This window comes from Pithys albifrons, chromosome 4, assembly GCF_047495875.1.
Source record: "Pithys albifrons albifrons isolate INPA30051 chromosome 4, PitAlb_v1, whole genome shotgun sequence".
Taxonomy (NCBI): Eukaryota; Metazoa; Chordata; class Aves; order Passeriformes; family Thamnophilidae; genus Pithys; species Pithys albifrons.
In genome coordinates, this window is record NC_092461.1 from 77,840,142 (window position 1) to 77,863,713 (window position 23,572).

The following is a 23,572-nucleotide window of genomic DNA, read 5'->3' on the forward strand; positions in this document are numbered from 1 at the left end:
TTTCTGATGCTCTGTGAATAGAAACTTAGTTTTTCAATTCAAGATTTAACCAGAATAGGCAGCTGAAGATTTTTTTTCAGATCAGGCTCCCTTGTGAGAGGTTGTCCAGCTGTCCCAAAGCAGCACATCTTTTGCTTTCTGTCTGTCTTGTGTGTTTCTGCATCAGCAAACTTACCTTCCAGTGATGTTGCATTACTGTTGTTTTGTGGGAGGAAATAAGAATATTCAACAAAGGTGTATTGTAGAAACAAGTTGATGAAATCATAGGCTTTCTTCTGACTGATAACTCCTCTCACAGATGTTTACATTTAATTGAAAAAAAAGACTTGTGAAGTGATGGACTAGCAAAAGTGAAGAAAAAAAAGGGAGTGATGAGTTTTTTAAGAATGACTTTGAAAAGTAATCTGGTGTTTTTACAAAATATATTTATTTTCTCAGAGGAGTTGGAATCAACATTACCTCTTTCATAACAGGAGAAAAAGACACAATCTTTTTTAACATGTAATTTGCAACTTGGAGCTAAAGCTTATGTTTAAGATTAGACAATTCCCTGTATATCTTTCTTGCCTTGGAATTGCATCATAGTCACCAAATGGGTTTCAGATACCATGAAATGCAACTCATAGAAATGAGCTGGTTTATTTGTTAAGCTTCCTTTCTTCATCTAGAAGAAGGTGGAAGCAGGGTTAACCATAAGAGGGCATGGTTAAACTGGGCAAGATACCATTGTCCTCATCTCTGCAAAACACAAGAATTCCTTAATTTTTTAATACAGAAGGGTGTTGTCAGGGTGTTAACGTTCTTCACTCCGCAGATACTTTTTATTTTACTTCTGCGGTAGACGTGAAATAAGTAATCGAGTTCTGATATGAAGAGGAGGAGCGGCTACTTGGGCAGTTGACAAAAGAAATTATTTTGTCAGTAATGCTAATCCTGTCCATTCATAGTCTCTCAAGTTAATTCTTGAACTCGTGCAGTGGATATTTGCCTACCATAAATTACTTAGTTCTTAACAGTTTGATAAAGCAACTTTATCCTTTCCTTTTGACTTTGAGAAAGTGGAAAGTCAATCATTTGATTTAAATACTTCTCTTGTTTGAGTACCAGTCAAGTCTCTCCTGAAAAGACAGAGAAATAAAAATCAAAACTGGTATGCTGTATTATCCTCTTGCCTCCTACTTACTAAATTAAATATCAGCAAATACGGAGCATCAGTGCAGTGTCCTTCATACTGCGATACATCCTTCATTACTTTGGAATATTTGTAACTGCAGAACAGATTTCACTTGTGGGGGGAGTGGTAGGGTGCAAAAAAAAATGCACTTTGTGAAAAAGGAAGTCTTGTCTGTCTGTAAGGTATAAATACAGATAAGAGATTTGGGGAAAGAAGCAGAGAAATTAGGAAGGTGATAATTAAAGATGATTCTGGAAATGGAACTGTTTGTGTGGCCTACAGTGACTTAAGTCAGGGCTTCCTGATTTCTTTAGGCTTTTTGTGAGGCTGTTTTGAATTTCTGTTTCCTGCATCTGAAATAAGGAAGTACTTTCCCCCATCCCCCCTAGTTTGTGGGTTTGATGGTACAGAGCCAAGCTACGTTTTGTACTCTTTTGAACCGGCACAGAACTTTCAGTCCTAGTACCATGGGGTATTTGGAAAGCAGTCATTAAGCTACACAAGGACAGATGTGTCAAACATCAATAACCAAAAAAACTCCACTGGAAGACTTAAAGTCAAAAGGAATGTGTGAGTCTGTTTAGCATTGCATCTTCTTTGGTGTGTTACAAACTGCTAGTTTAATATAAGCTTTCAGACCTTTAAGTATTTTGATAGACTCACAGAATATCCTGAGTTGGAAGGGGCCCATGAGGATCATTGATGTTCAGCTCCTGGCCTTACACACGACAAACCCCAAGAGTCACACAAGATTCCTGAGAATGTTGTGTAGACGCTTCATGAACTCTGGCAGGGTTGGGGAGCCTGTTCCAGTGCACAGCCACTCTGGGTGAAGAACCTTTCCTTCCTAACCTAACTCTCCCCTGACACAGCTCCGTGCCATTCCCATGAGTCCTGCCACTGGTCCCCACAGAGAAGGGATCAACACCTGCCCCTCCACTTCCCCTGACAAGGATGTTGTAACCTGCAATGAGGTCTCCCCTCAGTCTCCTCTTTCCAGGCTGAACAGACCAAATAACCTCAGCTGCAACTCGTATGGCTTCCTTCTAGACCCTTTACCATCTTTGTGTCTCTTCTTTGGATGCTCTCTAATATCCTTGTATATTTCTTACATTCTGGTGCCCAAAACTGCACACAGTATTCAAGGTGAGGCCACATCAGTGCAGAGCAGAGCGGGGCAATCCCCTCCCTCAGTTGGCTGGTGATGCTGTGCCTGATGCCCCCCAGGACACAGTTGGCCCTCCTGGCTGCCAGGGCACTGCTGACTCATATTCCACTTGCTGTTGACCAGGATCCCCAGGTCCTTTTCTGTGGTGCTGCTGTCCAGCATCCCATTCCCCTCTGTGTGTACAGCAAGGGTTGCCCCAGGTGGAGAATGAATATCTGACACTTGTCTTTGTTAAACTTCATACAGTTGGTGATTGCCCATCTCTCTGATGTGTCAAGATACCTCTGCAGGGCCTCCTTGCCTTACAGGAAGTCAACAGTATCATTATGTCATAGTATCACTGGCAAACTTAGAGTATTCCTTTGAGTCCTAATGAAGGTGTTGAAGAGTACAGAGCCTGTGATGAATCCCTGAGGAACCCCTTTAGTCACTGGACACCAGCCTGATATTACCCCATTCATTATAACCCTTTGTGCCTGACCCATGATCCAGTTCCTCACCCTCCACATGATGTGTTCATCCAGCTGTGTGCTGGACATTTTGTCTGGAAGGGTAGTGTGGGTGGGACAGTATCAAGAACTTCACTGAAATCCAAAAATGTTCTATCAACTGGCTTCCCTTAATCAGCTAGGTGGGTTACCTTGTCATAAGTGGAATTAAGTTTGTCAAGCAGGACTTTCCCCTCATGGAGCCGTGCTGGTTGTGACCATTGTCCTTGAGGTGTTTTTCAGTCGCTTTCAGAATAATATTTTCTATAAAAGTCCCTGAGGTGAGCCTGACAGACCTGTAGTTTCCACGGTCACCATTCTTGCACTCCTTGAAAACAGGGACAGTGTTTCCCAGCTTCCAGTTGACTGGAACCTCTCCAGGTTCCCCAAACGGGTCAAAAATAATTGAGAGGGTTATAATTTTGAGTTAGGGTTGTATTTTTCTTTAGTTACAGATGTTCCCACAGACAAGGGGAAACTGATCTATGTGGGCATAGACTTAGGACTGCAAAATGCTGCTTTTAAGCAAAGAAAATTATTTTGTCTGCATGTTAATGCATACTAGTACATGAGCCTAAAAATTACTTTACTTCACTATAGTATGTAAATTTTTACAATACATCAGCTTATTTAGTAACATGGAAACTTTAATGTTCATGATCTTTATAAGTTTCTAACTTCACACTGAACGTGTGGTAGAGATTTGTATTTTTTAGGGGGAAGATTGTAGACAAATTAAAGAGGAGCTTCATGAAATTTGATGTTTTTATTTGAAAAATGACAGTAGTGCCTGGCCATTGGAACTCTGTTGTGCTTATATATGAAGCTGTTAAAATGAAGATGTGTGCATTTTAAATTGCAGTTGAACTGCAGTGTCCAGTGCTCAGCTGATAATGCTTAGCAGTATGGCAGCGACTGTTGCTGTTTGCCATAGTTTCCAGTAGTGTAATCCCAGGAGGAATGGGGGAAAGATCACTAAAATGTTCCATTGACCTAAGCAGTTTGAGGGTTGTAATAAATAAAGTTCATGAGTTCTCTGAAATAATTCTCCTTCTTGTTAGCCTTACATATTGAGTAGGTAGTGGTTTTCTGCATTAATGACTTCATATGCAATTATTGCTTGGCTTTTACTGTAGGTCTGAAGGTGTCCTTAAGAGATTTCCAGGAAAGCCTTTCTGCAAAAAGCTTCATTAATCACTTGAGATCATAATTAAATAAATGAATAAGATTTATGTTCAGCACATTCAGAGACTTTTGTGTATATATATATATGTATAGGTATTTGTATATGTGTACATATATGTGTGTATCCACACTATATGTCATGAAAAACATGAAATCATGACATGCATTTTTCTTTAAAATAAAAAACCTCTGCAAATTCATTTGAAGTACTCTATGGTTCGGAAAAAGTGATAGGAGCCTTTGTTTTCAATACTGTGCAGTTATAATTTTCTGCTCTAGATTTTGTTAGAAGGAACTGTGATGAGAATATTTGTGTGTACTGAGTGATGACACCAGGATGGCACAAGGAATAATCCACATAAAGTTTGCTAATACAGAATCGAATTAATACAGAGTTAATTTTGGTCAGACATCAAATATATACTGTTTAAAAATTTATCAGAAGATCTCTTTATGGTCAATGGTTTTTACTCAGGCTGGCAGCCTGTCACAGGTGGGGTCTTCTAAGGACAGATGCTGGGCCTGATGCTGTTCACTGTCTTCCTAAATGATCTGTTTAGTGGGTTTAAAAGCCCCCTCATTTAAAAGCCCCCTCACAAGGTTGCAGAGGGCACTGAACTGGGTAGTGAGTGGGATCCTTCAGAGGGGAGAAACTTCTTATAGAGAGACCCGGGAGGCTGTAAGAGTGGGCAAGCAAGAACAGTATGAAGTTTAACAAGGCCAAGTGCAGTCTTACCCACTGGGATGAGATAACCAGAGGGCCCAGTTCAGACGGGTGTGTGTGGCTGGGGAGCGGCCTTGCTGCCCTGGGGGTCCTGGTGGGCAGCAGGGGTCAGCAGAGCATGGCTGCAGCCACAAAGGCAAACTGGATCCTGAGCTGCATCCATGGGGGCCACACCTAGAGGGATGTGTCCAGGTCTGGTTCCCACAATTCAAGACAGACACTGGCAGACTGGAGAGGTTTTAAAGGAGGATTGCAATGATCAAAGGGCTGGAGAACCTGCCTTGTGAGGGAAAACTGAAGGAGTCAGCCTGGAAAAGGCTTGGGGGGAGTTGAAAGCATGGAGAAAACAAGGGGCAAGAAGTGTTAAGTTGCATTGGGAGTGTCAGAGTCCCTGTCATTGGAGGTTCTCAAGACTCAACAGTGCTCGACAGTCTCATCGAGGCTCATTTTTGCATAAAAGGTTGGGCCAGATGAACTTTTGTGGAACCACTAGATCTGGGCAGTTCTGTGGTTCTGTGATTCTCAGCCTTTTGAGAAAATACCTCTGCAGGGTTTCACTGGTTGGTTTTTCCTTTGTCTTTTTCTAGGTTTGGTTTCTGAGTGTTGTTGCAGCTCTTAAATCAGCAATATGTTTGCAGCAGTACTAGTTAACCATAAAGTAATTATGTGTGCTGTATGTGCAAATTGCTTTCTCAGCTGTGGCTGTCAAGGTCCCATTTTCTGAGGGAACGCTGTACAGGATATGTTGTCTGCTGAGCAGCACAATGTGCATGGAATTTCTCTTGTAACAGCAGATCCAGTCTGATGGAAGTGAAGGAGACTTAGGGATGATGACCTTTAAAGCTGGCAGCCTCAAGAGATGGAGGAAACTCAACCACAGAATGCATGCACAACAAAATTAGTTTCTAAATGGACAAAAATATAAACTGCTGTAATTTGCCTAATATTTTTCACTCTAGATGTCAAGTGTAAATTTTGATAGCATCTGAATTTAAAAAAATAGGAAAAGCAGCTCCCATAAAGTTAATTCTTTTCTCTTTGTGACAATTAGTACTTTAGAAGTGAAGATGACCTTTATCTGCAAAGAGGAAAAAAATATTCCAAAGATCTAAATCAGAAAGTTCCAATTATCCATTTAGATTGAAAAGATATCTCTGCTAAGCTAAGAAAAACTTACCAAATGATCTGGAGCTAATGGGAGTTCTTACAAAAGTCAGTAAGTTTTGTCTCATGATTGCTCCAGGTGAGAAGTTGCTCAATTTGTATAGAACTCTCCAAATTAAGAATCAGCATAAAGTTTTAAGGAAAGGGAATGTAATCCTTTTTTGTGAGTATGGAAGTAATACAGGTAATTTGGATTATAAAAGATTGTTACCATATACAGTCAGCTGTAGCCAAGAAGCAGTTAAATTTTACTACATGAAGATATGCAGTTTATTTGGGCATAAAATCATGGCTTCAAGTATGCTTTCAGAAAATAACTAGTTTGTTGAATCTGTGTTTCTGATGGAGCCCTAAGAAATTTGAAGAAAAAAGAATGCTCAGACTGTGCTCTGATCTCAAGTGTATTTTTTTCTCAGCAAATTATTATTCTGTAATAAAACTTAGGAGTGCCAGGGATTCATTTTAGAATTTCACTTCTACAATGAGAAGGTATTAAGGTGATCTATAACAACAGTGCCCAGGTCAGTCCATCAGGAGTGAGGCCGCAGCATTTCTGCAGTGGTGTCTTGTCTCTGTAAGTCAGCATCTAATACAGCTACAGCCCTTCCTCTGCATTCAGTAGCTGTGGTGCTTAAACACAGATCTTTTCAAATTAGCCTTCCTTTTATGTCTTGGGTTTGTGGAGGGGGGAGACAGCAGCAGCTGAATAGCAGATTAATAGCAGAAGTTGTATTGGATGAAACCAGAATGCATCAGAACAACTCAGTGGGAAGAGCAAATCAATTCCCAGCGATTGCCTGTGGTCTTGTCTCAATTGCAGTTATGTAAGGCCATTGGCATCCTCCATTCGCTGCTGCAGAGACCAGATGCTCCAACATCTGCTGTGCCAAACAGGCAAATTCAAGCACTGTAACTGGAATGCCAAGGAAAAGAGGTTACATCAGGGTATCTTTTAGGTGGCTCTTTGCCATCACCTTTCTCGTTGTGTTTCATCTTGTTCAGAATACATTGTATTGGTAGTTGACTCCTGAAAAAAAGGAAGATGTAAACCACATTTGTCTTTTAAGACTCTTTAAAAGTTTGCTTTTCCCCACTTACAGAAAGCAGCAAGTTTATTCAGAGGATGGGATAAGAAATATAAGCTATATTATATTAATTTTGGCTCTGCCTTTTTTAAGATTGTGCTGCAGGTAATTAAAAATCAAAATACATTTTTGACATGCTCATGATATTGAGCAGCATCTGGAAACAGAGCAAGTCAGGCTGTAGGAGGTTCAGAAGATTTTCAGTTGTTAACATTAACTTTTGTGTAGAAAGGCTATGTGAGAATTTAGAACTATTTCACTTTTTCTGAATTTTCTGCCTCTTCTGGACAGCCATCAACTTTCATATTGGTTTTCAGAAGGAATAGCATCTCTCTTCTTAGATGTGTTAATTTTCTACTGTGTTCCTCTTTACAGCAGTCTATACAAAGAAAGGTGTAGTCAATGACATCATAAGTGATATGGTTGTCTCCCCCGTGTTCTCATTTATGAAAGTTCACTTCTGAATGAGTCTGTTAAACCAGACTAAGTGTCATTTTATCTCCCAGGGAATAAACGAATTAAGAGGTTTTTTAATGAGGTAAGAAAAAAGGCCAAAATTACTAAGAAAAGAACAGTTCTCATACTTGTCCCTTAAACCTAAATTGGAAGGAACAATGAAGAAAGCTCTAAGCGTTTGAATGTGACATCATCTTTAAGCTGATCTACAGAAAAGAGAGAAAAGTCCGTCCTATTTTCTTCAAGTCATACGATGTGTTGGCTGAAGCAAGGGGATTTTTGAGTGTGTTTTACCTGTCAGTATTAGATGAAATGCTGCATTGGTTGTCTTAAGCGTAGAGCTTTGCATCATGAATTCACAAGTGCGAAAGAGATTTTGGTCCTTCTTATTTCCCTTGCTAAGCAAACAATTTGTAAAATGTGAACCTGAATGAAAGTGGTAGGTCACTTTTTTGGATTATGTTAATTATTTGTTTGATATGTGGAAGTGAAGTGTATGTATACAGAATGTATGGGCACTCATTCTTCCTGCTGTCAGACCTCTCCTAATGTCAGATGATTGTTTTTTCCTTTTCTAAATCAAATTGCTTATGTGTAATTCAGAGACTAGTTAAGTGTAATAACAGTCTACTGCAATGCCAGTGCATTTTGAATATCACAAAAGATGTAACTGCGTTTTTTATTTCCTTTTTAAGTCTCTGAGGCTCAGTAAATATGTGCATTTATAAAATGACTGCCATTGGTAACAAGCATCTGTTTCCAAAATTATTGTTAACATACATTTATTTAGGTAGTTCTTCAATAATTGGCTTTCTGGTCCAGCAGAGATTCTGTAAAGTGGAAGTGTAGGGTGTGTGACAAAAGTGTGAAACTCTTCAGTTCTTGAACTGACGCTACTGGTGTTTCGTTATGTTCTGAAATATCACATGTTGATACTTTGTAGTATTGGAGATTGGAAACCTGCTTTCCTCAAAGTTTTGTAAACATTCAGGTTTTATGAATGGGTAGTAGTAGATACTACATTACCTGAGTTGACAAGGGCTTTGGAGCACTGTTTTTGTGATATTTACACACACGCTCTCACACACGCACGCTCTCACACACGCACGCTCTCACACACGCACGCTCTCACACATGCACACACTCACTCTCACACGCACGCACGCTCTCACACATGCACACACTCACTCTCACACGCACGCAAACTCACACGCACGCACACTCTCACACGCACGCACACTCTCACACGCACGCACACTCTCACACGCACGCACACTCTCACGCGCGCTCTCTCACACACGCACACTCTCACACACGCACACTCACAGACACACACTCTCACACTCTCAGACCCTCAGACACTCACACTCGCGCACACACTCGCGCACACTCGCACACTCTCTCACACGCACACTCTCACACGCACACTCTCTCACACGCACACTCTCTCACTCGCACACTCTCTCACTCGCACACTCTCTCACACGCACACTCTCTCACACGCACACTCTCTCACACGCACTCTCTCTCACGCACTCTCTCTCACACGCACACTCTCTCACACGCACTCTCACGCACTCTCTCTCACGCACTCTCTCTCACGCACTCTCTCTCACGCACTCTCTCTCACGCACTCTCTCACACTCTCTCGCACAGACACACTCTCACACGCACTCTCTCACACTCTCTCGCACAGACACACTCTCACACGCAGTCTCTCACACGCAGTCTCTCACACGCAGTCTCTCACACGCAGTCTCTCACACGCAGTCTCTCACACGCAGTCTCTCACACGCAGTCTCTCACACTCTCACACGCACACTCTCACACGCACACTCTCACACGCACACTCTCACACGCACACTCTCACACGCACACTCTCACACGCACTCTCTCACACGCACTCTCTCACACGCACTCTCAGAGACACACTCTCACACTCTCTCTCACTCTCACACGCACACTCTCTCGCGCGCTCTCTCGCGCACTCTCTCACACGCGCTGTCTCTCACTCTCTCTCACGCACACTCGCACACTCTCTCACGCACACTCTCTCACGCACACTCATGCACACTCACACTCACGCACACTCACACTCACGCACACTCTCACGCACACTCACACTCACGCACACTCACACTCACGCACACTCACACTCACGCACACTCACACTCACGCACACTCACACTCACGCACACTCTCACGCACACTCACACTCACGCACACTCACACTCACGCACACTCGCACACTCACACTCACGCACCCTCGCACACACACACACACTCTCACAGACACTCTCCCACAGACACTCTCCCACTCTCCCACAGACACTCTCTCACTCTCACACACACTCTCACTCTCACACACACTCTCACTCTCACACACACTCTCACTCTCACACACACTCTCACTCTCACACCCACCCCACACAGTGTATTTCTATTTCCTTATTTCATGTAGATTTTCAACAAAATAGTGTTTTTATTACCTTTTTTTAAAAAACTTAGATACTGGAAAATTGCTTTTGTAAGGTAGATACTGGGGCGAAATAATATAGAAATTGTGTGCAAGTAAAAAGCAGCCTTTCATAAGCTTTTGGTTTATTTTGCAGAAAACACGTGTTCATCAGTTTTGCTCTCTGCCTAATGCGAAGCTAAATGACACTTCTTCAAAATGGTCTGTGGGAAGGAGGAACAGAAAATGTGATGTTAGTGTGCTCTGATTTGTTCCATGGCAGGATTTTATGGTGTGACAAAAATATTGCTTGCCCTCATCTCCGGTAGAGATTAAGTTAATCAGCCCAAGCTTAGCCTTGCTCCCTTGTAAGGACAGGCAGGAGAGACTTTGACAAGATTCCATGGTAGTGGCAATGGTCCAGACAGCCCTGGCTCTCTTTCCTTTTGGGCTAAGATTTGTTTTCTCCCGTCTTCTAAATGCAAAATAGAATCATGCCTTTGGAGTACTTACATCAATACACAGCATCCTCTTTGGTTGGGGACGTGTTTTTCCAGAGTTCTGAAGTGTTATGCAGAAAGATTTATAGTAGGAAAGAGTTGACTTACTCCTTCATGCCAGTGTAGCTGGGAAAGTTGCTTGGAGAGTTCCTTTTTCAGTTATTTCTTAGCATTTTAGTATTTTTCATCCTTACAATAGCAGTATATAAGCTTGGTGAAAATACCCAGAGTTCTAGATGTTGAATATATATTATGAAATGCCACTGTCTGTGTCTTATGCCTGAGCCAAGTGTGTTAGAAATGTGTGTCTCGTGCTTGAGCAACTGAGTGGAAATGTTGGATAAAACTTTGTAGCGTGGTATATGCAGTCCATGTCTTTAGTTTTCCTCAGGCTTTAGTCTCAGGACTAGAAAGGAACACAGAAAACTTATCTACCTGTCCCTAAACAAAGTTGCAAACAAAATAAATAACAACATTTTTGAATTTAAAAGTATTGGATACTCTGATGAATTTCTAATACTTCCTTTCTTCCTTCCTCTAGTCTTGAAATACTGTACTTGAAAATCCCAAGTAAGCTGGCTTGTATTGTTGTGGTGTTATATATGATAAAGTCCTTACTGATTATCATGTTGGAGACTTGTAATTGGAAAAAGCCACCCGAAATTTCCATGGGCAGCTTTGGTTCTGTCCTGTCTTTTCAGTACTTGAATATGGAACCGTGTTTTCGTGTAGGTTTTTGATTTTGTAGTTACACCTCTATTTTTTCACACCCAGTCCAAAGCATTCAGGATTTTTGTCAGGACTGTACTATGGTATCAGAAAGGGAAAAAGAGTGCTTAGAAGAGATCGGGTTTAGATATGAGTATCACAGAGTGGTTTGGGTTGGAAGGGACCTTAAAGATCATCTAGTTCCAACCTCCCCTCCATGGGCAGGGACACCTTCCACTAGACAAGGTTGCTCAAAGCCCCATCCAGCCTGGCCTAGAAGACTTCCAGGGATGGGACATTGGCAACTGCTCTAAAGGTATCTACTACTGAAGTGTTTCTTAACCTGAAAGTAGTCACTATTAATGGCTTGAACATACAGTTAAACATAAAAATGTGACTAATGGCATTGTCTGTACATGTTACCATTTTTTATTATTATCACACTTTTTTCTTTTAAATTGCTTAAAGGTAGTGGGTAACAATGTTTTTTAAATTTATAAATTTGTAAATTTAATGCATTGGATTCTGGAATCTGGAAATAGTCTGTTAGCAGAACTGCTTTGTTCTGTATTAGCAGTGCAAATTCGCCAGAAATGTGGAAAACTTGTTGTTTTGTTCCTGCTAGTACCAAAATCTTGTCAATTCTGAGAAATCTTTGTGTTTGGTGGTAGAAATAACTTGTCTATATCTAAAATAATTATCATGAAATTTTTATAACCTTTAAAACCCCCCCATTTTTTGAAAGTCATTCTTTTGGCTGTATTCATCATGGAAAAAAGAGTAAATATAGAAAAACACTGAGTTTATGTATACAGAGATCTGTTTTATTGAAAGTGAAGTTTTTCTTTTAATCAGTTAATGAAAAAGAAATCTGCCAGCTTTGCTAGAGTTTGCATTACAAAAGTGCATAATGATGCACCAATTCTTAAACAGCTTTAAGTTCTTGTTTAGTTGCATATTTCAAATGTCTGCTTGATGTGTGATTGCTTGTGCTGGAATGTATATTGCAGAGCTCCAGCTCTGACAGGAGATTGCACAGTCAGAGAAGCTTCTCAGAGTTGATCCTTTGCTTGAGTTGTGCTCAATTTCCCGTATTTTTAGTTTTGCAGACCATGGTTTGCATATGACACTGAAGAAAGGCATATTGCTTTACAAATTACTATTTCAGTTCCTATAGTGTTATTTTAATATCATTCTTTCATAACCTTCATTTTTGGACTTCTGTCGTGGCCATTCACCTCCAATTGTAGAAATGTTTTGACTTGTTCTGGAGTTTTAGGGAAGAATTTGCCTTTTGGTGTTGGGGAATGGGAGACTTTGTGCAGTGTTTCCAGACTACTGGAAAAATTATAATGTTCTCACTCTTTTTTGGAAAGTTATTAAATTAATTGTCTGCCTTCTGTTTAAGAAATTAAGCACTTTTTTGTCTTTCAATTTGTCTAGCCTCTGTTTCCAGTCACTCTGTTATTTTTTCTGTGGGATGGATAATATTACTAGTAATAGAGGGAGTTTTTTTCTTTGATATACCTTTCTGGACTCTTTTTTAAAGCATAGTTATTGAACTAATATGATCTCCAGAAAGCGAGTTGTCAAGGCTAAAGATAGAACTTGCCTTTTTACTGTTTTATAGCTTATTTTTTATATCTATAGTTAGTACAGAGTTTTATTTGCAGCAAACAGTCCAGATCAGGTGGCAGCAAGTGCTGTATGGCTGATGAGGTGTTGTGGTTTTACAGAAAAATTAGTTACCTTTCCACTGACTTACTATATTACTTTTTTTTTTTAATTTGCTTCTTCATAGGGGAGGTAACACTTTTCAGACAAAAGTCTGGTGGGATAGCTGGAGGCAGCAGTTTAGGCTGTAGATGGGAGAAGTTACTCTTGTTTTACCATTATGTATTAAGCTCAGAGATCTAAAGTTGCTTTAGGTGTTTATCAGGAGCAAATGCACTTTTGTTGATGTCATTTGCCATAATTCTTATGAACATCTTGGTGTCTTGCTAATTTACATCTTGTCCAGCTGACTAAGGCTTGCTTCCCAAAGTCTGGTTTCATGGATACCTGCCTGGAAAAAAATCTGGGAGGCAGACAGCAATTTCCCAGGCAACAGATGTGGAGGGGGTTCTGTTTCCTTTGCTGAATACCACCATTTCTTAATGGATTTGTGCAATTTTTTTCTTTTTGTTGAAGTCATTACCTGATTCCTTGCAGGCTGCTGCAAAAAAGCCTTAGACTTTTTGAGCTGGGACTGGACCAGTTTGTCTTCATTCTTTCATATCTGTGATCTGTCCTTAAACCATTTTATTGAAGGGAAGTTATGTACCAGTATTTGCATCCATAGTGTTAATTTTTATCCATGTTACTTTTGTGTTCTAGTCAGTGTTCCTTAGAGTGTTGACTCCCATTGATCTAAATTGGTGTTTTTAAGTGTTTAAAATGAAAATGTTAGGACTCCTAAATCGAAAGTGGTGGATCTCTATGTGGTGCTTGGGGGAGAATCTGCCCTCCCGGGACAACCAGGAAGGCTGTGGGGACGTCAAAGGGCATTTTTCTGATGCAATTTATACGTAACATTTGGCTTTTTAGAGAAATTTTCCTAAGTAGTTACTTTATATTTTAATTGAGGGGACAGGACTTGCCTTGTATTTTTGGTGAATATCATGACTTTGGGAACTTGAAAGGATGAGGTCCCTTTTTTCCACCAGGAGGTATTTCTGTGGATAGTGTTACCTGCTCTGTGTCAGGTTGGCCGCTCGTCTCCAGTTGTTACAGTAGCTGTGAACTCCAGACTGGGGAGGCATTTGCCAATGCCAAGTGCTGCAGTGGATGTGGAATGTGGTGGCTGCCATGGTGATAAACATCAGGCAGTTCTTTAACTACCAGAACTCCCACTTCTTTTAGCACTGTTTAAATACATATACTTTAAGTGTACTTGCATTCACCACATTTAATAAAGTTTTCCTGAAAAAGGCAGTTTTAAGAAGCTGTACTTAACATGTTATTTAATTCTAGTGTTAGACAAATATGGCTTGATAAATCATTCAAACCTAAAGGGGGGTATCTATTTTCTTATTTTCTACACATTAAAATATCAATAATCTGTGTAGCCCTCCAGGTAGTTCTTGAGCTGATTTAGTCTTTTTATGTAAAGTGTTCTATTGATGGCAGATTGTGCCACCTTGGGAAGCTTGTAAATTTGTAACATTTGCCCACAGAACATATCAACTGATGCAAGTGAATGTTTTTAAAGGAAATTAAGCTGCAAATATCCAGAGATCTTACTTGCTGTGAAATGAATCAGTATAATTTGACTTAAAGGCAATTGACTTTTACACCTGTTTCACATCTTCTTGAGCTATTTTCAAATTATATTGTACCTGTTTCTGCATAGATTTTACTAAAATATATTCATGTCATTTTGATCTGTGTTCTTCATCTTCTTTGAATATGCTGCTCTCTCATCTGATAGTTCTTCCTAAAGATACAAGACTAAATGGAATTAACTCTGATGCTAAAGTGAAATAATAGATTAGTATGTAATAAATTGAAGTTTGGATGTGAAGCCTACTAACCACAACAAATATGATAGTGTAGTGAAATTAGTGTTGTAATACAGTGTTGTAAGTTTGAGATTGGAGGGGAAGGAAACTCGCACTGAAATACATTTTCTGGAATGCGTCTGCAGGCAGTGTCAACTTTCCATAATTACAGGCATAAAATAGTGCCTTGAATAGCTGTCATTCAGAACAGATCTGTTGATTCAAGATTCCAGCATCCAGTCAGTGGACAGAGAGGGGCTCTGGTTTGAAGGGTCTATGACTTGTCCTCAGTTTTAGCATGAGACTGAAGTGTGTATAATTGCTGAGTGGTATGTGTAGTGGATGCTGACAGCACTCTTGCTTGCCTACTGCATATGAGTTGATTTCATAGATTTGCCCTGCCTTTTGTTTTAGTTTATTTTGGGAGGTGCTTCAGGTGCTGAGATCATTGCTGCAGTGGAGAAACAGCAACACCCAAAAGTGCATGTGAAAAAACATTACTGCTTGTGTGTGTACCTGTCTCTACCCTTGCACCTAAGGGTTTCCTTAGTGCTGATGTGGATGTACCAATACTGAGAGGCCTGTCAGCTCTGGTGATAGTGACAGTGTATATTAGGATATTTATGTGTGGATCAGTATATGTTGAGTTATCTATATTGATTTATGATTTGCTGAGTCATATAGGAAAGGCATAGTGTGTGTGTGTGTGTGTGTGTGTGTGTGGCTCGGCTTCGCGAACGCAGATTTGGGCAGGGCTCTCCCCACATGCCCTTCCAGCCTGCGCAGTGGATTTTAGGTGAGGCTCAGCGTGCGCAGAACTGACCCCGCCGTTTAAGTCCTGAGGTTCATCTGCCACGGCCGAGCGAGCTTGGACAGTGCCAGTGAAGTCCTACAGCACCCGGCATTTCCCAGGAGGTCTCCCATCCAAGTACTAATCCGGGGCTGACCCTGCTGAGCTTCTGAGATCTGACGGGATCAGATGTCAGGGAGGCATTTAACTGCCTAAAGACATATTGTAGTTGGTCAGTAAAAATGAACGGTTACTGTTTGAAGAGAATCCAAATACTGTACTTATGTAACTACACAGAATGTGGATGAAGTTTGTAACTATACATGAAATAACTCTTTACAAAGGCTGAAATGAAAGCAAACATCTGTACTGCTTTTAATAGTCCTGCCTTGAAGTTTCAAGATCCCCTTATTCAGATATTAAATAGAGACCTAAGAGTTTACTGAGTGAAACTCATAGGTCTCTATTGACCTAAAGAAATCCTGGTATATGTGAAAGGCTATCATTTAACCAAATTTGCAAAAGCTGTTTATGTGTATTGCAAGATATTAGGAAGTGAGGAGCTCTGTAGAGTTGTATTGTGCTGGCAACAAGAATGGACAATGAATCAAGGGCCTTGTACTCAGGCTCATATGTCAGTTTGTATACTTTGCCTACTCTAACAATTTAAATGAAAAGTCTTAAGTGAAGTGCTTTAGCTCTGTCTTCTTTGGCTTGTCAGCTTTGAAGATGAAGTGCTAAGTTGCAGTTTTATCTGGACAGCAAAGTAAATGAACGTGGTTCTCCCTTGTGGGGCGAACAGTCCCACCTCCATCAGCCTCATAGTATGAGAGTTGCTCTAGTCCCTTAATCTTCCCTCTAGTCCGCACATCATTATGTCTGGATGCAGCATGGCAGCACTGGATGCAGGTTTGGCCTCACGAGGGCTGAGGATAAAGATCACTCCCTTGACCTGCTGGCAGTACTCTGCCTGATGTATCCCAGGATGCTGTTGGCTGCCTTTGCTGTGAGGCTCTGGTGGCTCAGGCTCGCCTTGTTGTCTGCCAGGACCCAAGGTCCTTCTTGGCAGAGCTGCTTTCCAGCTGCTCAGCTCCCCCAGCCCCTGCCCCCAGCACGCAGTGGTTGCCTGGAGCTGTTCCTCCCCCCATGCAGGACTTGGCATTTCTTTTTGTTGAGCTTCATGAGATTCTTCTCTTCCAATTTCTACCGCCTCTCCAGGTCCCTCTGACAATTCAGAGGTCTGATAATTCAAACAGTTCAAAGAAACTTTTTAAGTGAGTTGAGGTATTACTTTTCATGTATGTTTGCAAACAGACTATAACAACAAGCTTCTCACTTGTAGCTCTTAAATGTGCTGTCTCTGTATTCGGGTTGACCAGAGAGATCACTTGTTTATGACAGGGCGTTATTTTGAATTATGATGGACACATGCAAATCAAGATCAGTCAGGTTTGTTGATTTAGAGCATGGGGAGAAGCTAACAGTACTAGAAATAGGAAAATGGCTACAATACAAGAAACTAAAATATGGATGGTTAAGAGTTTTACGTCTTACGACTTAGGTCTCTCCAAAAAAGGAAAAGTAGCAAAGGGTTTAAAGTTGAGTAACTGCCAGTCCATCCAAGGAATGCAAATTTTGTATGCTGATAATACCCATTAAGTATTTTTTTAGTTCTTTGAATGCTAGATAAATAGTAAAATAACCAAGTGTCTCATCAACAAAGTTTCAACCAAATTTAATACATTTTTATTTATTATATGCTCACACTGGATGATACTATGTCATAATGGAATGTGTATGAAGTGGTATTTCAAAATATAAAGATGCTATAACTGTACCCTGATAATGTGGATAATATTGTGTTTTCTGCTTTATATTGCTTATGAGTCCTGAGATAGTATGTTTTGCTGAATTGGGATAGGTTGATGGAGGATATTTTGAAACATCCTAGCAGTAAATTTTGCCCTAAAATCACATACCTCTAAATGGAACCATTACATAACTACAGTGAGCTTTGAAATTAAGGAATGTAGTTGCAGAGTGAGGAAGTCTGGTATATTCATGGTAGAACTGACAGTTTGATGCATTAAAACTTTGGAAATAGGTATAGACCAAAATTGGGGGAAATCCAGTTAATGTGAGACTACTTAAGTCAAACTGAAGAAAATCAGTGCATTTCAGATGAATGTAATGGAAAGAAATTCAATGTTAATAGATTGTATAGTTAATATGTGTGTTAATGATAGTTTCATATTAATAGCATTTTGTATTTTTAGAAAACAGAAGGAAATCTTTATGCACATTTCTTCATAAAGAAACTTAAAGGAGTTTCCATAGTGGAATGCTTCTTTACAGTCTTAATGCTGGAGTTTCTGTCTTGAGGAAAGTGGTGCTAGAAACGTTTTTTTGGACAAAATGATACCATCCTTAAGTGGTGGAATTCATATCTACATGATGCTGTCAATGCAAGAGACTAAAACAGAGAGAACATTTAGACAGAAAGCCCTGAAGAAAATTCTGCCTAGAGCCATTGACTATGGCAGTGTCATTTCTGGCTCACAGATACACCAGAGCAGTCAGTGCTACCACAGGCAGGACTTGCGCATAATCCTCTTTCCAAGACACTTTTATTGTCATGTCTAGAGGCAGTATATGAGTTCAGGCTGACCTTTGATTTTTACTCCATGTATCTCTTCTTTTTAAACTTGTAAATGGGGTGCAGTAATGAATGAAATCAGGAGAATATGTGGGAATATTGGTTTTGTATGGAAGAACCCTCTCCATGTTGTAATGGCTCCTTAGTGCGCCTCCTTTTAATTTAATGATAAAATGTAAAATGATGAGTTTGAAATAGATTATGAAACTGTTAATGATTCAAGTAGGTAAATGTGATATAGAAAAGACTGTATCAGGCAATGAAACTGTTTGAGTGAAGGACATTAGAAGGGAAGGTTTTTTCCCTTTTCCTTTTTAGTCATCTGAAATACTCTTGCAATGTAAATGAAAGTTGTATGTTTGCTTTTATGTACCAATTTATCCTAATAATTTAATTTAATTGTTAAAAGGAAAATGTCAGTGTAGACCTCAAAGAAACAGGAAAATTAGTCTGTAATGACAGAATAAGGTAGAACTTGGTGTTAGCTGAAAATACCTTTAAGCCACACTATGTGTTTCTAAGAAGTACAGAATGTGCTTTATATAAAGAAGATATATACTAAAAATACATGAAACCCATCCAAGTGGGGAAAAAAATCATAAAAATGAGTCCCGTTTATATTAATAATGCACATGAAACTATTGAATGTATGATTGCCTATTGTAGTGATGTTTTAGTATCCTTTTTCTTTAAGAGGAGGAGGGAATGGCTATTATAGGTCTTGAAGAAAAGATGTTCCTTTCTGTAGTAGAAAAAACTCAGATGACATATTGAAAGACTGAGAAAGATGGAATCAAGATAAGAGATAAATTGTTTCTGCAGCCACTGACCTTAAAGATTGGGTCTCTTTTCATTTGCCCTTTACCCTTTTCCTCCTAACCTTTATTGCTGCAACTCTGTAGTATATTCCCTTATCTCTGACCTGCATCACTTCCAGCCAGCATTGCCTCCTCACTGTTGGCTTGTGGGCTCATCCTTCATATTTTTTCTCCAGTGATACCAGTAAATAGCCAGGCTTCTGTATTTTCCCTGGTGCTGGGACAGCTTGTAGCGGACACAAGTTCTCCTGCTTTAGCTCATGTAAGTGGAATAGAAAGGCTGTTTCAAGTTTTATGTTCAACGCTTGGTATTGCAAATACTTTAATCTCATTATTCACAAGTCTGTAAAATTACCTTAAGTGTACTCTTGTATTTTGGGCCGTCCCGTGGTGTAAAGGGGAGCACTCTGGACTCTGAATCCCAAGGTCCTGAGTTTGAGTCCCCTGGCAGTCCAATGCCTCCCTGCCATCCCATCCCGTCACATCTCGGATGCTCAGCAGGGTCAGCCCCGGTTAGTACCGGGTGCTGTGACAGTCCCGAGGACTTCACTGTCACTGTCCAAGCTTGCTCGGCCGTGGCAGATGGACCTTGGGACTTAAACGGTGGGGCCAGTTCTGCGCACACTGTGCCTCACCTAAAAACTCCACTGCGCAGGCTGGAAGGGCACGTGGGGAGAGCCCTGCCCAAATCTGCGTTCATGAAGCCTGGCCATATATATAGTCTTGTATTTGCAGTCAACCTCTAAAAGAATATCGTACTATCTTTATTTAAAAAACATAATTCAGTTGAAAAAATCAGTTATTTTGAAAGTTAAGGATTTACAAATCTCTTAACAATAGGACCAGCCACCCTTACTTTTGTTTCAATGAAAGTTTTGAACCAGGGTAGTTTATTCCCTGAAAACGTAGCAAAGGGGAGCTGATTATTGAAGAGCCTTTTAAGTAGTCAACTCTTGGCATGCAGCTTCCTGAGATGTTTTTTTGCATGATCTTGAAATGCAATTTGAAATGAATGTGAGATCAATAGGTTGAATCCATATTTCAGATTTTTTGGTTGAGTGTTTTACTTGGTGAGTTCATGTCTAAGGTCTGAAAGTTGAAGAACAGAACAGGAAACATTATACATGGTGAATTCTGAATTAAACAGTATTGAAATTTGCTTTTGTCTGTTAAAAGCAAATTTTTATACTATTTTCTGTCTTTATTTTAGAACTCTTAAAAAGAAGCACAACAAAATACTTAGCATGCCTGAGAGACCAAGGAAACCCTGACACTTTCTGTACTTTATACTTCTTTTGGCCTAGGCTTATATTTTAGCATTTTGAAAGAAAATGTATGATACAAAAGAAAGATTGAAGTTAAAAATTTGTACTTTTTCCCCTCTTCCCTATATTTTTGTTTAAAACATATCATTGTTTAAAACCTCCCCTCATATAAAGGAAAAGGCTGAATTTTGGTCCTTTGAGGCAAACCCTGAACTGAAGCAGGTAATTGCACAGCCCCAGAGCCAGCCACATTCTTGAAAATTTAGTGCTTCTGCTTGATGTGTGTAAGTTTTCTATGTTAGCTGTGACCATGGAGAAATTGATTGACTCCACAGTTTTGAAGGCTTCAGGGCATCTTGGATCACAAATTTTGACAGTTCATCACCATCACTGATCTGTTTTTAAGAATCCCTGGATCTGACCCAGCAGCCCTGTAGGTGTTCTTTGCCTACTGCTTCTCACAGCATCAGATAAATGCACAGCAGCCACCACTGCTGTGCAAGCAGTTATGGGTCTCTGTTGAATTTACCAAACAGTTGCAATTCTTTCCTCGATTTCCTGGATATTTACTGTGTATCTTTGGAAAAGATGTCTTTTATAGTTTACAAAGTATTTCTCTCTAAGTTACACTTACCCTTCATGGCTTTATTTCTACATCTGTCTTGAGCTGTTGTTGTCTCTTACTCTCTTATTTATATTACTGACCATTAAATGTTGTTTCATTGCCATTTGCTTTCTGTTTTCATCATCAGTGTCAGTCCAAAAAGATGATCCTTTAATTCGCTCCAGATGCAACACCTGACTTTGTTTTAGAGCAGTTAAAATATTGTGATCCTTCTCTTGATTTGTATAATTTTCATTTCAACATTTCTTAGTTCAAAATGAGCCACTGTATGGAGAGGTAACTTAAAACAAGAATGTTTTTATGAAGTTAACAAATTTAATAATATCCAGCCTTTAAAGTAATTCTGATTATCCTTGTATTTACCCATTTTCAAATTCTAGCATGATTTTACTGCTCATTCTCATTATATCTGAAGTAAATAATTTTTATCTCGCATATTTTAAAAGAGAGGACTGCAAGCCTATAAATAATTTTGATTTTGATAGCGTTTGACTGAGGGAGAAAAATAGGTTTGCATTTCAAGTGAAGGATCAAATACTAATATTTCAATCTAGATCAAATGTGTTCTCAACTATATATTCATGGAAAATAAGCTTTCAAAAAGTTTATCCTCTATCTTTTATCCAGGCATAGCTCCTTGGTATATGTCACTGTCAAGGACTGACGGGTCAGCTTTCAATCCTGAAAAAAAGGATTGAAAAATCCCTTAAAAGCTGAAAACAGCCAAGTAAGGTCTAGTCAGGTCTGAACTGATCAGATGAAAGATGTGTCTGGTCTAATGTCCCACTGCCAACAGGTAAACAGCATAGACATGTAGGGATGAACCGGACAAGAAAATAGCAGCACTTCACTGCCATGCCTTGTCAACATCCAAGAATTTGTATTCCATGACCTTCTTTATTTTTGCTCTTGTCACTTAAACAATACTTAGCTGAGAGAGAAGACTCCCTACTCCTCTTTGATTTTTTTTGTTACATCATTCCCTATAATACTTGATTATTTTTCATTCGACACCATCCCTGTGGTTTTTAGCTGAAAGACAGGGTTTAGTTTTCCTCTGAGAAGATCCTGTTGACTGAAGAATCACATATAGCTGTTGACAAATTTAGACTTGGCCTTTAAGCTGGGAAATTTATGGCACTTAGCAAGACCTTAAAACTATCATGTACTTTGGTTTGGTTTTGTTCATAAGGACATATTCTGTGGTAGTAATGCCAGATGAGCTTATGGCTGTTCGTTCCTGGAAGGTATAAAGCCAATATCTACTTCATGAAAATTATCACTGAGTTCAGTGAATCAGATGTGTAAGGTTGACTCTCAGAATTAAATTACCGGCATTGTCCTATTTGCCAGTTGCCATTTCACGTTCAAGTCCCTACTGTGTGATACTTTGCAACTTTTTGATATTGCTGAACTTCATTACAACTGCTATTTGTTCTTTTTGTACTTGGAAAAAAAAATTCAAGTAAGTGTGGAGCTAATTAAGGTAGTAAATAATTCATAGAAGTGTATTTGTGTTGGGATGGATGGGAAGGAAGCTTTGAAGAGTCCAGTGAAAGGGAAGGAGGAACACCTGTTTCATGTAACTGAATCATTAAATAAATGCAAATGATTTAATTTGTATGGAAAATGAATAGGGGCAAGCATTTTTTTATCTTGGCTCTTCAGTTAGCAGCATGTGTAATTATTTTTCCAAATTCTTAATTTTACTTGTTTATTTTTTTCACTAGGATGGATTAGATGCTTTGGTCTATGACTTGGATTTTCCTGCCTTAAGAAAAAACAAAAACATTGATAACTTCTTAAACAGGTGTAAGTATTTAATTTTCAATTTACTGAATAATAGATGGCTATAAGTATGAAAAAGAAAAAAAGTGGTTCTAGCATTTCGAAAGGCAGCAGGGAATTGAGATGCATTTAGTTTTTGGGTGCAAGTTGTTTTAAAAGTCTGATTTGTTATTTATTTCCCAGTGGGAATTGAAGCTACTTACACGAATCTCATCCCCTGCGGTTGACTGTCCAATCTGTTGCTCCTGTAAATAGTGTTGTCTGCAGTGGCACAAAGCTTTTTAAGGGAAAGGCCTGTTGTCTTTGTTAGGGCAACTCTCTGGATTTCTGTAGCTTGCTTTCTAATTTCATGTACTAATGTATCATAAGCAATTACCAGTAAAATGTCATAATGATGTATACAGTGTCAAGAAATTGTACTAAAAATTTGTTCACAGACTGGAGTATGTATTTTGTGAACTTCTAAAAAATATAATATTCATATATTATATATATGAATATATTTTATATGAATATGCTATACTGCACAGCTGCTGTATTTTCTTGTGTGTGCAGCTGATGTGTCTGTAGAATCCTCTCTATTTACTCTTTATTTGTCCACTACCAGATTGGCTGCACATTTTACTCTACAATAAGATTTTAAACTAACAAATGTTTTTAATAGAAATCATAGTTCTATAATTTTTGTATAAACCCCCCACAAACTGTAAACAAACCAAAAAAATAAAAAAATGCAGTTAAAAATTAAGTCTTTTCTAAAGGTTGCCAAGTGGACAAATTCTGGAAATCATGGCAGAGATGTTTGCTGACTCGAGACTTTCTTCTGCCTGTAGTCTGAATGGGCAAACCTTGAAATTAAACAAATATTACTAGATTTTTATATTTTTGTGGCACATATAAAGTACTTTGACCAAAGTGATTTTTGTCTTTGCTTCACTGAAATTCATGTGGATTTTTTTCTGTTTCCAAGGGGTTTTCAGATGG

The 23,572-nt window shown here is 39.3% G+C and overlaps 1 protein-coding gene across 1 annotated transcript in view; it reads left to right on the plus strand.

The window, feature by feature from the left end:
• The window catches only part of ROCK1 (Rho associated coiled-coil containing protein kinase 1), a 91,121-nt gene that overhangs the window by 12,750 nt on the left and 54,799 nt on the right, over positions 1-23,572 (plus strand). The window contains exon 2 of the mRNA XM_071554710.1: positions 22,531-22,612. Coding sequence (XP_071410811.1) covers positions 22,531-22,612 — 82 coding nt within the window. The remainder of the gene's footprint in view (positions 1-22,530; positions 22,613-23,572) is intronic.